This window comes from Mya arenaria, chromosome 10 (genome assembly GCF_026914265.1).
Source record: "Mya arenaria isolate MELC-2E11 chromosome 10, ASM2691426v1".
NCBI classification, from domain to species: domain Eukaryota; kingdom Metazoa; phylum Mollusca; class Bivalvia; order Myida; family Myidae; genus Mya; species Mya arenaria.
In genome coordinates, this window is record NC_069131.1 from 8,240,176 (window position 1) to 8,257,596 (window position 17,421).

At 34.2% G+C, this 17,421-nt stretch overlaps 1 protein-coding gene across 1 annotated transcript; it reads left to right on the plus strand.

The window, feature by feature from the left end:
- The first annotated feature begins 1,376 nt into the window (after nucleotides 1-1,376).
- LOC128206145 (receptor-type tyrosine-protein phosphatase kappa-like) lies at nucleotides 1,377-16,764 on the plus strand. The gene is made up of 21 exons (XM_052908423.1): nucleotides 1,377-1,530; nucleotides 2,088-3,425; nucleotides 3,590-3,719; nucleotides 3,991-4,067; nucleotides 4,343-4,477; nucleotides 6,353-6,519; nucleotides 6,718-6,805; nucleotides 7,001-7,065; nucleotides 7,219-7,255; nucleotides 7,521-7,624; nucleotides 7,978-8,103; nucleotides 10,465-10,613; nucleotides 11,120-11,255; nucleotides 11,663-11,791; nucleotides 12,074-12,176; nucleotides 12,393-12,469; nucleotides 12,823-12,954; nucleotides 13,183-13,320; nucleotides 13,585-13,733; nucleotides 13,909-14,044; nucleotides 14,370-16,764. Exons 1-21 carry the CDS (start codon nucleotides 1,410-1,412, stop codon nucleotides 14,436-14,438), a joined length of 3,606 nt encoding a protein of 1,201 aa, XP_052764383.1. The 5' UTR covers nucleotides 1,377-1,409; the 3' UTR covers nucleotides 14,439-16,764.
- Nucleotides 16,765-17,421: the final 657 nt, after the last annotated feature.

Sequence of the window (17,421 nt, forward strand, 5' to 3'; positions counted from 1 at the left end):
CAACTCGGGACATCTTTTATAAGATTTGCTTCCCTTGACTTGAATAAGGTATATGAAAGTAAGAAGTATAATATAATTGTTGTCGTCTTAAGTGCCGAAATAGACACAATGGTAAAATCGAATTGTCAACATAAAAGTATGCATTATTTTGAAATGAACAAATATTTGCGATTGATTATAACTATTAGAAAAGAATGAACTTACCATTTTTATGTAAGAACTATTTCATACTGTTACAATTTACCCCTTTGGTAGGTAAATAATATTTACTTAGCCGCATATGCTAGTAATAGAGTTGTAGATCATTTTCACCTAGGAATTCTATACAAACATGTATGCACAAGCATTTTGAATTTAAGTGATTTTCTTCAACTATTCACCTAGCTTCATCAGTTCATGAATTCAGTTTTCTTTAAAAAGTATTGTAATGCTCGGACAAGGCTTAGAGATAAAGGAGTCCCGCCTTATCAAACAGTTCGGATTGGCGGTTATTAAATCCTTAACAATTATTACAGATTAAACACCAACCATGATTTCCAACAACTTGTTGTCGAAAAAGACTTCCGAAGTATTCCCCCCTTATCCATCTCAAAAGCATCTTCGGGCCAATCCTCGATATTTTCACCGATTTTTCGTAAACCCAACTTTTAAACGTGACATTCAAATTTAACAAATTCGCTTTCTCAACAACGAAACAATCTGCGGCTGCACAGCGACATGAATTCGCCACCGAAGAAATACCGTATGATATAGAGTCGTAGAGCGGCAGTGAATCGATAAACAATACGAAAAACACAGACTTCCGTTGATTTTACGTATACACACTTTAATATGTCCATATTTGTTAGTTCATATCTGTGAAAATGGTTCGCGAAAGAAAGAAAACATGTCAAATGTTCCATTTTCATTTACATGTATTTCTACGCGACATATATTTCATTTTTCGTCATGCATTTGCTTAAATACTTGTTTTGTGCCTTAACAAATGTTAAAAAATTAGATTTCGTTGATGGTATGAAAGTTTTATCTAGACCTAATTTCAATTGCAACAACTATTTTCATAAAGTAGTGCTCTATTTTAAGTGGACTTACTTCTCGCGTGAATTGAAGTGGCCTTGACATAGCGGTTATGCCGCATTTACTTCTCATGATTACAGAAAAAAGAATTCTGTGACCACTCGTGATATAAAATACGATCTTACACTGAATTCAACAAATATCCTCTCAGCAACGTATATTCGGAACATGATATTTTAATATGACTCATACGTGTTGAATTGGTTTTAATGTGACATTCAATTAAAACGACCCAATTATCAAAAGTAAAGTGCCGCTTTTAAACTTCCGCGTCTATCTCGGGTTATGTTGAGGTTTTAACACGCTAGCTAAGACTACGACTTATTTCTTGAATGATATATATTCAGATAGATTGTTCAGCTGATTCGGATATAAAGATGAACAGTTTAATTAAAGCACTTTTATGTATATTTATTATCCTGATTAAAGTCAATTCCTGCGTCTCTACGCCGAGTGAGTAAATTGCTGTATTTTGCTTTTTATTTTATTTTCCATCATTTCCTTAAGTGTCTTCGTCTTTTAGTTTTCGATTGCATGTATTGTAAACTGTATAGATTGGTTCTTTTATAAGATATGTTTTGGGTTTTGTATGTTGTGATTTAGTCGCTACATATATTTATAATATTATTTCATGAAATATGCTCATGAGTACCACAAATACAATTACTATTCGTTGTTCATATATCATCAAAGCATTATTTTGTGATGTATTTTCGTTTGTGAATATCAACCTCCTTTGTTCAATTAAATGTTCATGTGATATAGATATAACCAATCAATAGTGTTCAACATCAAATTTGTCTTTTTATTTCCATAACCGTTTTTCTGTATTGACTGTATTGATGAGTGCTATATAACTGTTACCTAACGGTGTAGGATCAGTGAATTATGTTACAACCAACAAGACTACATAAAATCTAACACGTCGTATCTTTAAATGAAATAATTTTGGTACTGTTCTGAGAAAATGTATACTTTATGACCTACATGTATTTTAATATTTTCTTTAGGTTGTCTTGAAAACTGCGCATCATGTTCAAATTCAACTGTATGCGCATCTTGCGACTCGGGATACTACCTACGGTCATATAACGAATGTATAGCTTGCTCGTACGTAGGAACGAACTGTGTTACATGCAGTAATGGCATGCAATGTAGCGAATGTAGGCAAGGGTTTTGGGGCACAACTTGTAGATCTTTTTGTTCCAAAGGTTGTAACACAGAAACGTGTAACTCGTTTGATGGAACATGTTCTTGTAAACAAGGATTTTATGGACCTACATGCCAATACCAGTGCTCGTTAAATTGCGTAACAGACACATGTGGGGTCAACGGTGAATGTGTGTGCAAAGACGGGTATCATTTAATTCAGTGTAACGGAATCTGTTTTTCTGGTTGTGAGAAATGCTCTAATGGCTCATCTTGTTCTCTGTGCCCAGCTGGAAAATACGGAACAAATTGTGGTTTTTCGTGTGAATGCCATGGAAGATGCGACATACTCACTGGTGAGTGTATACAAGTGACGTGTCCTGAAACGTGTATTTCATGCGGAGAACGTGGTCACTGCAACGAGTGCACTTTAGGTTGGTATGGTGCACGATGTAACAACACTTGTTCAGAAAAGTGTAATGGGGGTTGTGAGCAATATTCCGGAAATTGCAATGCATGCTATGCTGGCTATTTTGGAACAACATGTGATAGGCTATGCAATCAATGTCGTGGTGGTAACTGCACTCAAGAGGGGAAGTGTACTTCGTGTTATAATGGCAAATATGGACCAATGTGTAATAATAAATGTTCTTTGGATTGTGATGGCAATATTTGCAACCAAATAGATGGATCGTGTCAACAACAGGTTAAGTGTCCTGTGAATTGTGTAAGTTGTACGGACAACGTTACTTGCACTGAATGCGATGTTTATAATTACGGTTATCTGTGTGGGTCAAGATGTAACAGTACGTGCAAAGGTGGTCGTTGTGATATAAAATCTGGTCGTTGTGAGATTTGCGAGTCAACATATTATGGGGAATTTTGCGAAAACCCCTGTAACATTACGTGTGCCTCTGCTGATTGTGAAAGGCAAACTGGTGCTTGTTTTGGTTGTAAAGAACTATCAGTTCATGGCCCGTTTTGTAATTTAACTTGCAGTAATAACTGTACAGAAATGCAATGTTCACAAGAAGAGGGTTATTGTTCAAAGGGTTGTATCCCTAATCATTATGGTTTAATGTGTGACAGCATCTGCTCCGAGAACTGTGTATATACGACAACAGGATCAAACTGCGACTCTTCTGGAAAGTGTATCAGTGGATGTCTTGACGGTTACATAAGCGATATTTGTACGAAAGGTACGTTGCATACCGCATTTTAAATATCAGGAAATAATAATGAAATAACAAAAATATGTATCCTTTAGGATCTTTTTTTAGACTTCGGAAACATCACACACTATTTTGTACCATTTACAATCTTATCGAGATGCGCAATGAGAGTTAAGTTGAATATATTTCAGTGAAAGGGACAACTGCCGAGAACGGGAAAAGCGATTCAAAGGTGTCGGCAGCTGCTATTGGAGGAGCAGTTGCCGGTGTGTTGGTGTTTGTTGTGATCATCGTTCTGATTGTTGTCTTCCTGAAAAGAAGGTACTTTATTAAGCGAAATGTCATGTTAATGTTTTAAAACAAGTTATTTTCTTGTTTATGGAAATATATTGCATATTTTACTTTTGTAATACTACTTTTCGAACTGATCACAATTGTTTTATGAAGTAATTGAAGGATAGCAGACTGATAAGATAATTTCAATTGATTATAAACCAGAAACAAGTTGCTGCTTTCCTTCATCCAAATAGTTTAGATTATATCGTATTTGTATTGACTGTGCGTTAACTAGTTGAACTACATTTGTTTTTAGAAGAAACACTAAGCCGTATGAAGATCGAATTGACGGAACTGATCATGAGTATCACACAATAAATCCATTGCATGGAGGTAAAACATATTTTCTTTACCAATATAAGTCGTATTGTCAATAGCGTATTTAATTTGCATAAAAGTAACAAGCAAACAAACATTTTAATGATACCAAAATATTGCGGCTAACCATTCAACACAATTGAACATTTTTACCAATGTCTCGACAAACTGACACAATATTGTGTACATCGGATGCCTCAATTACTAATAGGAAAACATAATATGAATTGTAAAACATACAAGTATTTCATATGACCCTATTTGTATGTTTTGTGATACCGATTTTATAGTGAAGCAAGTTTCTATGAAAGCAACAGCCGCACGCTCGTTAGCAACAATAAACCCTAGTTACAACCATGTTGCGGACACACTAATGCTCGGTGGTGGCTTAGAAACAGCAGCGGACGATGATGATCTTGAAATTGGTAAGTTTTAAACATATAATAATGATAATAAGCGTTATAATAAGGTATGTATGTATAAGGCTGATAATTCTTAATAATAAAATGTAAACAAGTTTTCCAATTTTAATATGATCGACGCCTTCCACAGTTTCTATGTCATTGGATTAAGCGATGTCGTCATTTCAGTTCAGTTCAGTTTAATGTAAACTACCTAAAATACGAAGACCTGTCCGATGGTGTATATTAACACGGTCAATGTACTGGTTATATTTATATTCGGGTAACTATCGATGCCTTTCCATTTTGAGTTGATGGAGTAGTGGATGTTTATGTACACTATACAACTACAATAATTGTCTAACACTTTCGTATAATTCCGTGATATAATTACTAACTTAAAAGATTCAAGTTCGAATCATGCGTTTTACCTTTTCTTATTTATTTTTTTTATTTCAAACGCTTTCCATCAAATTGCTTATTATCCCCATTACTAGTTTTGATTGATAGTTGAAACTTCAAACAGGCGCAACAACTCAATTTCTGAGCGAAGGATTTTAAGTATCTCTTTCAGCCGTTTAACGTAATTTTAATTTAATAAAACATTGACATGATGCGCGAAGAAAAAAATCGAGTAGAGGAACAATTTATACAAATAACAAACCATATTTTGAGGTTCCAAACAGTAAGCTCACTGATTTAACCACTGATCAATCGAAGAATGTTCGTATTGCAATATTTGGTTTTCGAATCGATGTTCTTTAAAAATATTCGGTAAACATACGAGAGGTATCGTGGATGAATCGACGATAAATATTGCTAATGCCTAACCAGATAAGTTATGTACCTTTGACAGTTTCATTGCCCTTGTAGTTTTTGCACCTGTGACAGTTTCATTACCCGTGTAATTATTCACATGTGACAGTTTCATAGCCCGTGTAATAATCCACCTGTGACATTTTTATTGCCCGTGTAAATATGCACCTATGACAGTGCCATTGCCCGTGTAATTATTCACATGTGACAGTCCCATTGCCCGTGTAATTAAGCACATGTAACCGTCCCATTGCCCGTGTAATTATTCACATGTGACAGTCCCATTGCCCGTGTAATTATGCCCATGTAACAGTCCCATTGCCCGTGTAATTATGCACATGTGACAGTCCCATTGCCCGTGTAATTATGTCCATGTAACAGTCCCATTGCCCGTGTAATTATTCACATGTGACAGTCCCATTGCCCGTGTAATTATGCCCATGTAACAGTCCCATTGCCCGTGTAATTATGCACATGTGACAGTCCCTTTGCCCGTGTAATTATGCCCATGTAACAGTCCCATTGCCCGTGTAATTATGCACATGTGACAGTCCCTTTGCCCGTGTAATTATGCACCTGTGACAGTTTCATTGCCCGTGTAATTATTCACATATGACAGTTTTATTGCCCGTATAATTATGCACATGTGACAGTTCTATTGCCCGTGTAATAATGCATATGATACATTTGATTGCCCGTGTGATTATTCACATGTGACAGTTTCATTGTCCGTATAATTATTTTCATGTTACAGTGTTATTGACCGTGTAATTATGTACCTGTGACAGTTTTATTGCCCGTGTAATTATTTACATATGACAGTTGTATTGCCCGTGTAATTATTCATATGTGACAGTCCCATTGCCTGTGTAATTATACACATGTGACTGTCTCATTACCCGTGTATTTATGCACATGTGACAGTTCGTTTGCCCGTGCAGCTATGCACATGTGACAGTTTTAATGTCCGATAAGTTATGCACCTAGGACATATTAATTGCCAATTTTTGCTTTCACCGTTGACAGTTTAAATGAACCGGAGAATACCGTATTGTAATATGATCCCATATCTATGCATATCAGATTTTGACGAAAAGATAAGGTCCCAGAAAAGGAAACTGGTCAAGGAGGTTGAGGAGAACGTTTACTACATCGGTATACAGGACATAGAGAAGCGGAAAGTGAAAGTGGAGGAATTGGCGGCTTTTGTGGCTGGAAAGACTCTGGATTACTATGAGGAGGAATTTGATGTACTTATCAGTATATTACATCTTATATAACTTATTATAAAACAATAAAAGTGTATTTTATTTTTGTTTGTTTATTACCTCGTTTTAGTAACGTAAGTGAAACAAATTAAATGACTACAAATGTTGTAAAATCAATTTAAATCATTTTCACTATGATACGAATTTCGTTAGGTTATATTTGCCCTTTATCTCCTGAAGAAATTCTCTGACGGCCTCACAAGGAGCTGTGACGCTGCCAAATTACCTCATAACAGGGCGAAGAACAGATACAAGGGATTATATGCATGTAACAATTCCATTGAAGTCAATTAAGTTAAAGTATAGAAGTACACCGATCAATGGGCAGTAATCACTAATAAACATTAATTATATATTTGTTCATTTAAACATGCATTTTGAAGATATTTTTTAGTTAATATCAAAATAGTTGCTATTTGAGGTTTGTCTGTATATATTAATAGGATGCAAATTGTGTTTTTAGATGATGCTACAAGGGTGAAAGTGACTGGTTTTGATACTGATTACATCAATGCTAACTACATCGATGTATGTACTCTATAATATGAATAAAGATCAAATGCTTGTTTACTATAACATTTGTATTTTGAAGTAGTGGTGAGCTTAAATTTAAATAAATCACAAACATATTAAGTACAGTTATTACCTTTTTTGACATTTACTGTGATAATCTATTTGCAGGGTTTCAATGAGAGAAATGCGTACATTGCTTCGCTTGGTAAGAAAAAACATTGCATTTATACGGTTTATATATTTTCATGTCAATGAAACCTTCATTTTTAGCTTTGATCGTCCAGTAATTAAATTTACTTAATCATTGCCAATCAGTAACATTTGTACTATTTCTAAGAATGACTACTTTATTGCACTTTTCTTTAAAAAGATAAAAATACGAAATACACCAATTATATACATGCATGAATTCAAGATACAACATACTGAACACAAGTCGTACGGTTTCTATGGTGATTTTATATCCCCAGGTCCAATGTCGAAACAGATGGGAGACTTTGGCATGTTTTGGAACATGATTTGGCAACAAAAAGTGGAAAAGATTGTCATGGTTACCAACCTGATGGAGGAAGGGGTATAATAACAATGATTGTCAAAAATAACCCCGCGGATATATGAACACGTATAAAAATCGGAAAACCTTCATTAAAACATTCAAATACACCAATAACGTGAAAAGTTTGAAAGAATTAAAAAAGGTTTCATTTACTGATGTTTATTCGATTTCTTTAATGCCATTTTAATGTATGATATAGTTGAAATATTACCGTTGAAATTACCAGAAATCGACGTACAAGTATGAGTTCAATTAGTGCAATCGCTCAGGCGTTTGTATTTTGAAATTATCAAACAATTGCAAACGGCAAAACAACAAAATTTAAATGGGATTTTATCATTGATATCTAAATCCCTTTATGTACTATTCAGAAGGAAAAATGCGAGCAGTACTGGCCCAATGTCGGGACCACTTTGACCTACAGCCGGGTGAAGGTGACCTGTCAGAGCGAGGATGCGTATGCAGAGTTTACGAGAAGGTTGCTGCTCCTAAATGATGTAAGCGTATTTCTATGCTATTGTAACATAACAGAACTATGACATACACAATCTTCTAAATAAAATATTAATCCTTATGAACGAACTTGAATTTTAACAGCATATGCATTAACATAAATCAGTTAGTTGGGTATATGTACTTTCCAATTCAAACAAGTTACAAGCATTCACAATAATTTGTGAAAATTAGGCAAAATACCCGGAAGATTAAATTGTACTCTAAACTAAATGTAAAGCGTCCGTAAATGCTGATGATTATTCTCACTGCACGCTTCGTGCATAAGTAGAAAAGAAGACAAAAATATTGCCATTGTATGGAAGAATATTCAATACCTTCTCTGTGGAAGCTTTACTATAGCTTTAAATGTGTTCGTTTAAAGTCCTTTGCTCAATTACATGAAACTCTTTATACCGTTTTCAATATACACATTGCAAGCGAAGGTAACAAACTTTAATTTGTATCAAGCTTTCTCTTTAGTTTGGTAGTTGACCAAATAATAACATATAGTGGAAACTGACATATGTACTCGATCTTATTAGAGGGTGGTATTTTTTCGCCAACAACCCTAAATGTTAGTGCCTGTCTATAAAACCACACTTCAGTACCGCCCATCTCTTAAAGGACAATGTTTAAAAGCAATGACTTCAGTATCTTATGAAAGTTTCTTAAATACATCGGTAATTAATGAAACAAAACACACCTTAACAATAATTGAAACATTACGGTCAGCTACAGCGCGGTCAAGGGCACCTGTCAGAGCGAGGAATTATGACTTAAAAGTTCCGTTGACGCGACTGAATCAAAATGCAGTACTCGAATTATAATATTAATTTAGTGTAAGCAATTATTTGTTGACCAATAAAAAAGGTACTTTCGGGCTGTGGCCACACACTTTCTTTAGCGCATGAAATATTTCAGCCATTGTGTACCTTATGTCTTATCTATATTAATCAGTGTGCTTAGACGAGCAATTTAAATCTTAACATTTATAATCGTAGTCATCAAATCAATCAATGATTCGGATATGTCTACTAGTTTAAACCCTTGAACGTCTCAACCATTCATTATTTAGTTTGACAAAGCTTAAAGAAAATATAGGCAAAATACACGGAAGTTTAAATAGTAAGCAAACCTAAACTTAAAGCACCCGTAAATTCTAATGATTATTTCGACTTCACGCTACCGAAATAAGCACAAAATATTTACGGAGCGATAGACACTGTATTGAAGCTTTTAACCTCCTGCGTTCAGCTGAGAGTGAAGCGATAAAATGTGTATTTACTTTCTATTTACGTATTATATTACATTTTTAAAGCGATGTATCCAATTATTCTGCTTATTGATATCAATATCAATATAAACATTGCAAAGAAAGATAACCAGCTTTTGCTCGTTATATGCTTCCTTATGAGTTGCTGTTTGAAATATTACACAAATAATACAATCTTATTCAATAGTAATAATGATGTTGAAAGGTAGAAAAAAGTGAACTAGTCAAAGTATTAAATAAATAATACATTACAAAACACTATCCGACATAAACGCTTACGATGTAGAAGGATCAATGCTCTTAAGAACGGAGTTGAAGTATATGTTTCTACCTGGAGTACACTTAAATGTAAAGATTGTTAAAATCCACTTACGTAATGGAGTTCTTATGAAAAAAGAGTCAGGTAATTTGGTGTCAGGATCAGAGTGTATGTGATGTTTAAGATTGTAAAGAACTGTATCAATTGAAACTTGGTAGCAATATGCCATCCCCTTGATTACAGCATCATGGCTGTATGGCATCAACAAAAGAACAACATTAACAATGATGCATTGTTTGAGGTATATACAAATTACAACTATGCACCAATCTTGACAATCTCATTTAAAACAGATTCATGGTGTTACGCTATAGTTTCACAATGTAATGCAATGGATCTCAGCGTAAAGCGAACGCGACGAGATTATTAACCGGAAAACATTTGATTGTTTCAGACGCAAGCAACAATTAAACTACTTTAAATTTTAATGACACCGCCTTTGAGCCATTTCAAAAATATAGGCAATATATATATGAGAGGGAAATAGAGAGAGAGAGAGAGAGAGAGAGAGAGAGAGAGAGAGAGAGAGAGAGAGAGAGAGAGAGAGAGAGAGAGACAGACAGAGATTAAGCGCAAGGGAGAGAGGGCGCAAGGGAGGAGAGGGACAGGTGTCCGTAAAATATTATATTATATTATCATGGAGTCCATAAAAAGCAGGTTATTTCACAAACAGGAATATATGACCTGATTCAACGTACAACACGCTAGTATGTTTAATTAATAATAGGGACAAATACCATCAGCTGGAATACATAACAATAACTATTTCAGGGCGAATCTGAGAGGCAGCTGCACCACCTCCACTTCACGGCCTGGCCTGATAGGGGAATCCCAGAGGACGTCACAGCGCTGATTGAGTTCCGACATAGAGTGCTCAATTCTACTGCTCATCTCGACGGTCCAACGCTGGTTCATTGCAGGTATGAATTTATCGTCATTTTTTGAACGTTTGCACCTGTTATAAAAGTAATATTTGAGAGCAATATAGAGAATTCCAAACAATTGAACATGGAATTGTTCTTATTTTGTACCAGTTCGTGCCAACGAGGAATTCGAGCCAAGCTTGTTTGAACTAACGGGGTTCGAATGGTATTGCAAGTGCGAGATGTTTTTATTGCATATTTCAGAGCCCTTGCCATGTTATGAACGTCAAAGATCAGAGTGTCACGGTGCTGATTAAGTTTAGAAAGATGGTTCTCATTACTGATTGCCCCTGTACTTGTTTATGTCCGAACGCTGCATATAAGCAAATAAGACCATTATTTTAATTAATATGTCCTTCAAGAAATGTTTTACAACCCTGGTAAGGCTTTATATAATATAGTATAATGGAGTTGATAATACATTTCTATAAATTAATTAATAGCGCAAAGCCTTAAACCATTTGTTGCGATCGATATATGTCATATATGGGTGTTACTTTTAGTGCGGGAATCGGTCGAACAGGGACCTATATTGCGTTAGATATTCTAACAAAGGAAGGAAATTCGAACAAGGCCGTTGAGATTCCAGGATGCATCATCAATATGAGACAGAACAGACCAAACATGGTCCAGACAGCGGTAGGTTGATATTTAAATCCTTGAACCACAAATAACGTACCGTGAGTGACGAAGTAATAGAGAAGTACAGAACAGGCAATATCGATAAAACTGTATTTTGTTTTACTTTATATCTTGCCTTAGAAAGTGTGTTCTTTTTTTTTGTTACTCAGTTATGCACGTCTTTAAGATATGCTTCTTATACAATAGCTGGACATATACTGTCTCAGATAAAAATATACTGTCTCCCTTTGCAGCCTCAATTGCTTATCAGTTTTATAATTTCTCTTGCAAGTTTGTTTGTCTACGTTTGCATGTTATATTTGAACTATGCACTGTTTATGCTTGATTTATGATAGGCCATTCCATAGACCCAATAAACAAGGAAATGAATCATGAGTTTATCAGTGTTTTTTTCCTTATTTCAGGAACAGTACGAGTTTCTACACCTTGCCCTGGTTCACACCCTGACATTTAACTGTGAGCAGATACCAGGAAAACAGTTTCAGGACTACATGATCGAGACAAGCAATGGCGATCTTATCAGGCAGTTTAAGGTAACGCAATGTGATATTTGCTCAAAGTGTGTATGCTTATCAATCTTCAGTTCTCTCAATAAGTAGTGTTATACCGAAAATTACACAGCGATGTTTACTTGGTATATAAAGTGTTTTATCCAGATAAAAACAGTCAAAAGAAAGTAATTTTCCAACCGATTAGGCTCAAATTAATAATTATTTTCAAAATGTATTAGTAGTATGTTTCTTTGAAACATATGTAAATGCATATATGCTCAGAACGCAAACGAAAAGGCAATGTAAAGTATTTCTCCTTTGTAGAAAATTACAGACTCTCCCCATGTTCACACTGACGACGAAATCCTTGCTATAGAACGAAACAAGTCTGAGAAAGGAAAGAATAGAAGTGGAGCAGATATTCCAGGTACAAGTTTGTAAAGAATATCGCGTACCCATTTCCCAATTTACGAAACACCCAACATATATCAACAAGCCATACGTAACGCTTCAGCTCTGCTGACCATATATCATGACCAGTATAACTGCGCGATGTTGAAATGACATTCGGTAATGAAATACTGCGCTATCAAAATGTAAAATTATGGTAACCAAAAAGGTATATAATAAAATGGTTCTTCAGGCGATGAATACCGCCCTCGACTTTATCTGGGAATAAGACATGGAGATTCAGACTATGTCAACGCTGTCTTTGTTCATGTAAGGGTATACTGTGAAATTACTATGTAACATTTTCAAAGAACTTAATCAAGTTTAAAAAGGCTTTTATTTAACATTTTCTCTCTTAACGGTAGTTTCTCATATATCTCATATATATATCTCAACATATACTGCCAGTTTAATCTGCTAAATATTTACGTTATGAGAACCTTCGATTGAAAATCCTATTCTGATTGCTTAGATCAGTGCATTCATACCGTTACCTTAAATTGCAGTAATATGTTCCTATATCGTGTTCGCCCTCGTCGTACATTCATACCGTTACCTTTAACTGCAGTAATATGTTTGTATATCGTGTTCGTCCATCGTCGTACATTTAATTTGTTTTGCAGGCGTTTCAGGCGAAACGGAAATACATCATCGCCCAGTCTCCGATGTCAAATACTGTACAGGACTTCCTGACCTTGGCATACCAAGAACATTGCTCCTGCATTGTCAGCTTTGAGCAAAGCGACGGAAAAAAAGTACGATTAAGATGATCAATAAATTCGTGTCATTTTGTCAAAAGTCTGTAATGAGTCGACACGACGAAATAACATGATATGCACAGTTTTCTTTTACTGCTCTTTTATTCCAAGACGGAAAAACATGATAAATTTCAGTTATCTCTTATTGTAGAAGATATATAAGTCTTAATCAAATCCATATTAATGGAATTTTATTAAAAACGAACTTAACATTATTTCCACAAGGATATAGGTGAATATTATCCAGCGGACAATCAAGAACTCAAGAAAGGTCAACTGTCTATTTCATGTGGGAGGGATAAAGTCAAGAACGAGTACAGTATCCAGAAATGGCTGACTATTGAGTTCAAGGGAAGCACACAGGTTAGTTTAATATCAATCTTATACATGTAACTGAATTTACATCATTTGAAAGAAGATGATTTTTTTTTAAAACAAGAAGGTATATTCGACGTAAAAATGTATAGGGATGACATCAAGAACAAAGCTTAATTTTGAAACTTGCATTGCTTTCATTGAACAGTTTAATTTCTTTTATTGATTTCGTTTAAGTTTTAAACCAGGGGATTTCTATGACATTAATGGAAATATACTTTTATATGAGTGTAGCTTAAAAATTTGTTACAGAGTAAAGGTGGCAAAAGCACATTGCGACACTTTGAGTTTACAGACTGGAACCAGACTGGAAATGTTCCACGCAGCCCTGCTTACTATGTTGCATTTCTGAGAGATGTCAAAATGGCATCGTCCAATGGGCCTGTGCTTGTCCACTGCAGGTAGTACAAATTCAAGCTTTGTAACCCATGCATTGTCGTTGGAATTTATTCCCAAGCTTATTTTTACATATCTCGATTGCGGGTCTTTGGACCAAATATGGTTTCATTGGGACAACATATGGTTTCATTGGAACTTATATTCACTTTAATCAATCTAATATGCTATATTTTTCAGGGATGGGGGTAGTAGGAGCGGGCTGTTCTGTGTAATGGCATTTCTCTTTGAGAAGATGGAAGTAGAGCACGAGGTCAATGTGGTTAACGCCGTAAGGAAGGTCAAGGCCAGGAGACCCAACGCCGTACCCACTCAGGTCCGCTTGGCATTTTAATAGGATTAGATTTTAAAATCGCATATACATGTATATGTGCTTAATACAATTGCACATTATACCAGTATTCCAAATAAATAAATCCAGTATATGTACATTTCTTTGGCATACACGCAAAATTTGTATGTGTTAAACAGGATAAAATAGTGTTTACTCTTACAGAGAGTAACGATGATAACCTCATACCTTCAAGTCATGTACGACATAACATATTCAACCTAATATTTATTAGATAAAATGCAGAGAACGGTGACTCGTAACAGTGTATCGCGTGTAAAATAAGTGTTTTGATGTTTTTTATTTGTAGGCACAGTTCGACTTCTGCCATGATGGTCTTCTGGAGTTCATCCGTTTGTTTAAAACATACTCCAATTAGGCGGAGCTGTAAAATGTGCCTTTGAAAACAATACTTAACTATCTTGACTGCTTATTCTGTCATCACTTTGATGCTTATTTTTGTTTGATATAAATTGCATACCATTATGTAAAGTACGGGAACGTTCAAGTTTAGCAGTTTCCACGATAACAATTTAAACCAAGTTCATACAGCCAACACAATAACTTTATGGCTTTACTTAGAATTTACAATTCCAACATTAAGTTCGGCCCCCACTTACACCTGAACTTAAATGATTTTTATTAACCCTGGACAAATGGGGACAGCTGAAATGGTTTATACTCAAACAATACTTCTGTGAACATACCTTCTGCATATCTAATTATATATATACACGTATATAAGCTTCTACTATGTTGAACTTATGTAAAATCAAACAAATTGTTTCGTTTGTATAACATATGAACGTTTCGTATTTGAATTTTGTTTAGCTGTAGTTATGCTTCTACCAGTACAGCTTTATCTGTTACTTCGTTCACAAATGAGTTATATTCATAAACACGCTCCTGCATGCATCAGCCTTATGCTAATTCTATAAAACTAATCGTGTAGTCTTAATGTGTTACTTAATACAATGTCTAAGAACTTCTGCAACATGTTGATGGGTTTATTCGTAAATTAGAATATGATAAACTGTGTATATATTGAAGATTTGTGATACTTTTCTATCGTCGTTCACAACTACCCAGGACGTGCACACTTTCCGCACATGGGAATAATAATACGTAATGTTAAATCTGAATGTCTACAAACTGCTGCTTTGTTTCGACTTTTTCTATAAATGACATATGGCTTTGTGGTAAAAATGCTTTGAATGAGTATTGTACTAAAAAAAAAGCTGAATATCTGTTTTTATATTTTTAATATATTAACATGCGAACTCTTGTGATATGGATTGTATGAAATCTTAAAGAAGTTATACAATAAGTTAGTTCAACCGACCAACATAAAAAATTCCTGTATATTGTAAGTAACCAACATACGAAATGGATAGGTTGTAACTCGGCTCTAAAGGTAACAATTCCAACACTTTCATCAGAAATAATAAAATGTTAAAATTAACTATGATTTATAACAAATACATTTTTATTGCTTGTTTAAACAGTTTTTTTTACGGTAAGGAATGCTAAGTAACACCCTTTGTAATGTTAAATGAATGACATTTCTATCGTCTTAGTGCGCCACTTGCTTTTCTGGTTTAAAAACTATTTCAATAACGTAGTATATCGGTAACACCTATAAAAAGTATGATTATACCTTATAAATATTCACAAGATATTCAAACAACCCAAGAACATGTTATTGACATTGTTTTTATGTAAATTGCATGTATATATACAGTTTTGTTTACATTGACATATGATTACCAAAAATCATACATTAACGTTATAGTTTAAGTAACCATGGCTAATGCAATGATAACAATTAATGTCTCCAGTGATTATCGCCATACACCAGTAGCAATAAATAATAAAAGCACCACAGTATTTTTAGTGTGCATGTCTTTGATATAGTGGTCAATATTAGCAATATGTATGTATTCATGTACGAGAACAAAACATATGGTAGCAATAACAACGTAATTTGTTTTTATTTCATGCGGTATAGTTAAGAGATAAAACATTTTAAAGGTTATGTCATTACAAACTCAAATATGCACATATTTTAAAAATCCATCACGTTTTGACAGAATTATGGCCCTTTTAATTTTACATTTTTATCATTTTTTCTGCCAAAATAGGTCAAATTCAAAACTTCGGAATTTAAATGAAATAAATAATGTAAAACAACACATTTTGTTTATTTTCTATAAATTTAATACACATTCCTAAATATCAGAGCTTAAACAATGTTTTAAGCACAATATTTCACGTTAAAAAAATGATGAAAAAACGTCTGTTTTTAAGAAATTTTAAAAATGCCGTATTTTTTGAAAAATGAGCTACCAATAAGGTAAAGGTCAAAAAACATTTACATTCTTCCATTCACTGCTTGACTGTTGCATTTTTACAATTAATAGTAGTATATGATATTGCTTTGCGGACAATTGGTTAAATATGAATCGTTGAATTAATAAATCATTTTTAAATGTATGTAAACGTTTTAACCTTGCCGTAAAACTGTTAACACTAATGCTACTTTATGAGAGAGTAACCATTGACCGAGTTAATACAATTATATTCAAACCTCTATATCTTTCAATTGTGATTAACTAAGAAGTAAAGTTATTCATTGACTAATGGTATTTGTGAGAAAATATGGACGCTGGTTTTATCTTTATGGATCAATAAAAATAAACGTCTTACATGTAATAATTACATTACTTATTGCTATTCGGTCTGGATATTTATATCATTTGTCTATTATTCATGAAGTATGAATGTACTCAGTGACCAAAGGCACTTATAAGCCAAAACCTATTGTAGAAGTTAACACCTAAGGGGCCCAAACTCCAGATAGGTCACAACTATTTGATCAGCTGACTTTTGTTCAATTCAATTAAAAAAAATGTCTTTTTCCCCAGTATCTGATATTTATCAAACAGTGAACACGAAATGCAAAAGGACAACACAAATTTATTGAGGTAAATACACACAAGCATAATACTGTCTACAGATAATGTTTCAAAAATGTAAATAGGTATTTGAGTACTGTTTCATATTAACCAGAATTGATTATTTACACTCAAGCTAAATAACGTATGTCATAGTAACTGACATTGCAAAATTCGGTATTAATGTGTTATCTCTAATGGGACAATAACGATGTTTTCCTGGTATTTAATATTAATTGTTCGACAAACACCATTCTAACATTAATATTACAATATTGTTATTGATTCATATACTACCTCATAATTCAGACTTCTCAAAAACATCATGACGACCAGCCACCAAGACATTGTGTGTCAATTCATTTATTACCAATAAGAAATTCCATATTCCACACTCTATGATAAGAC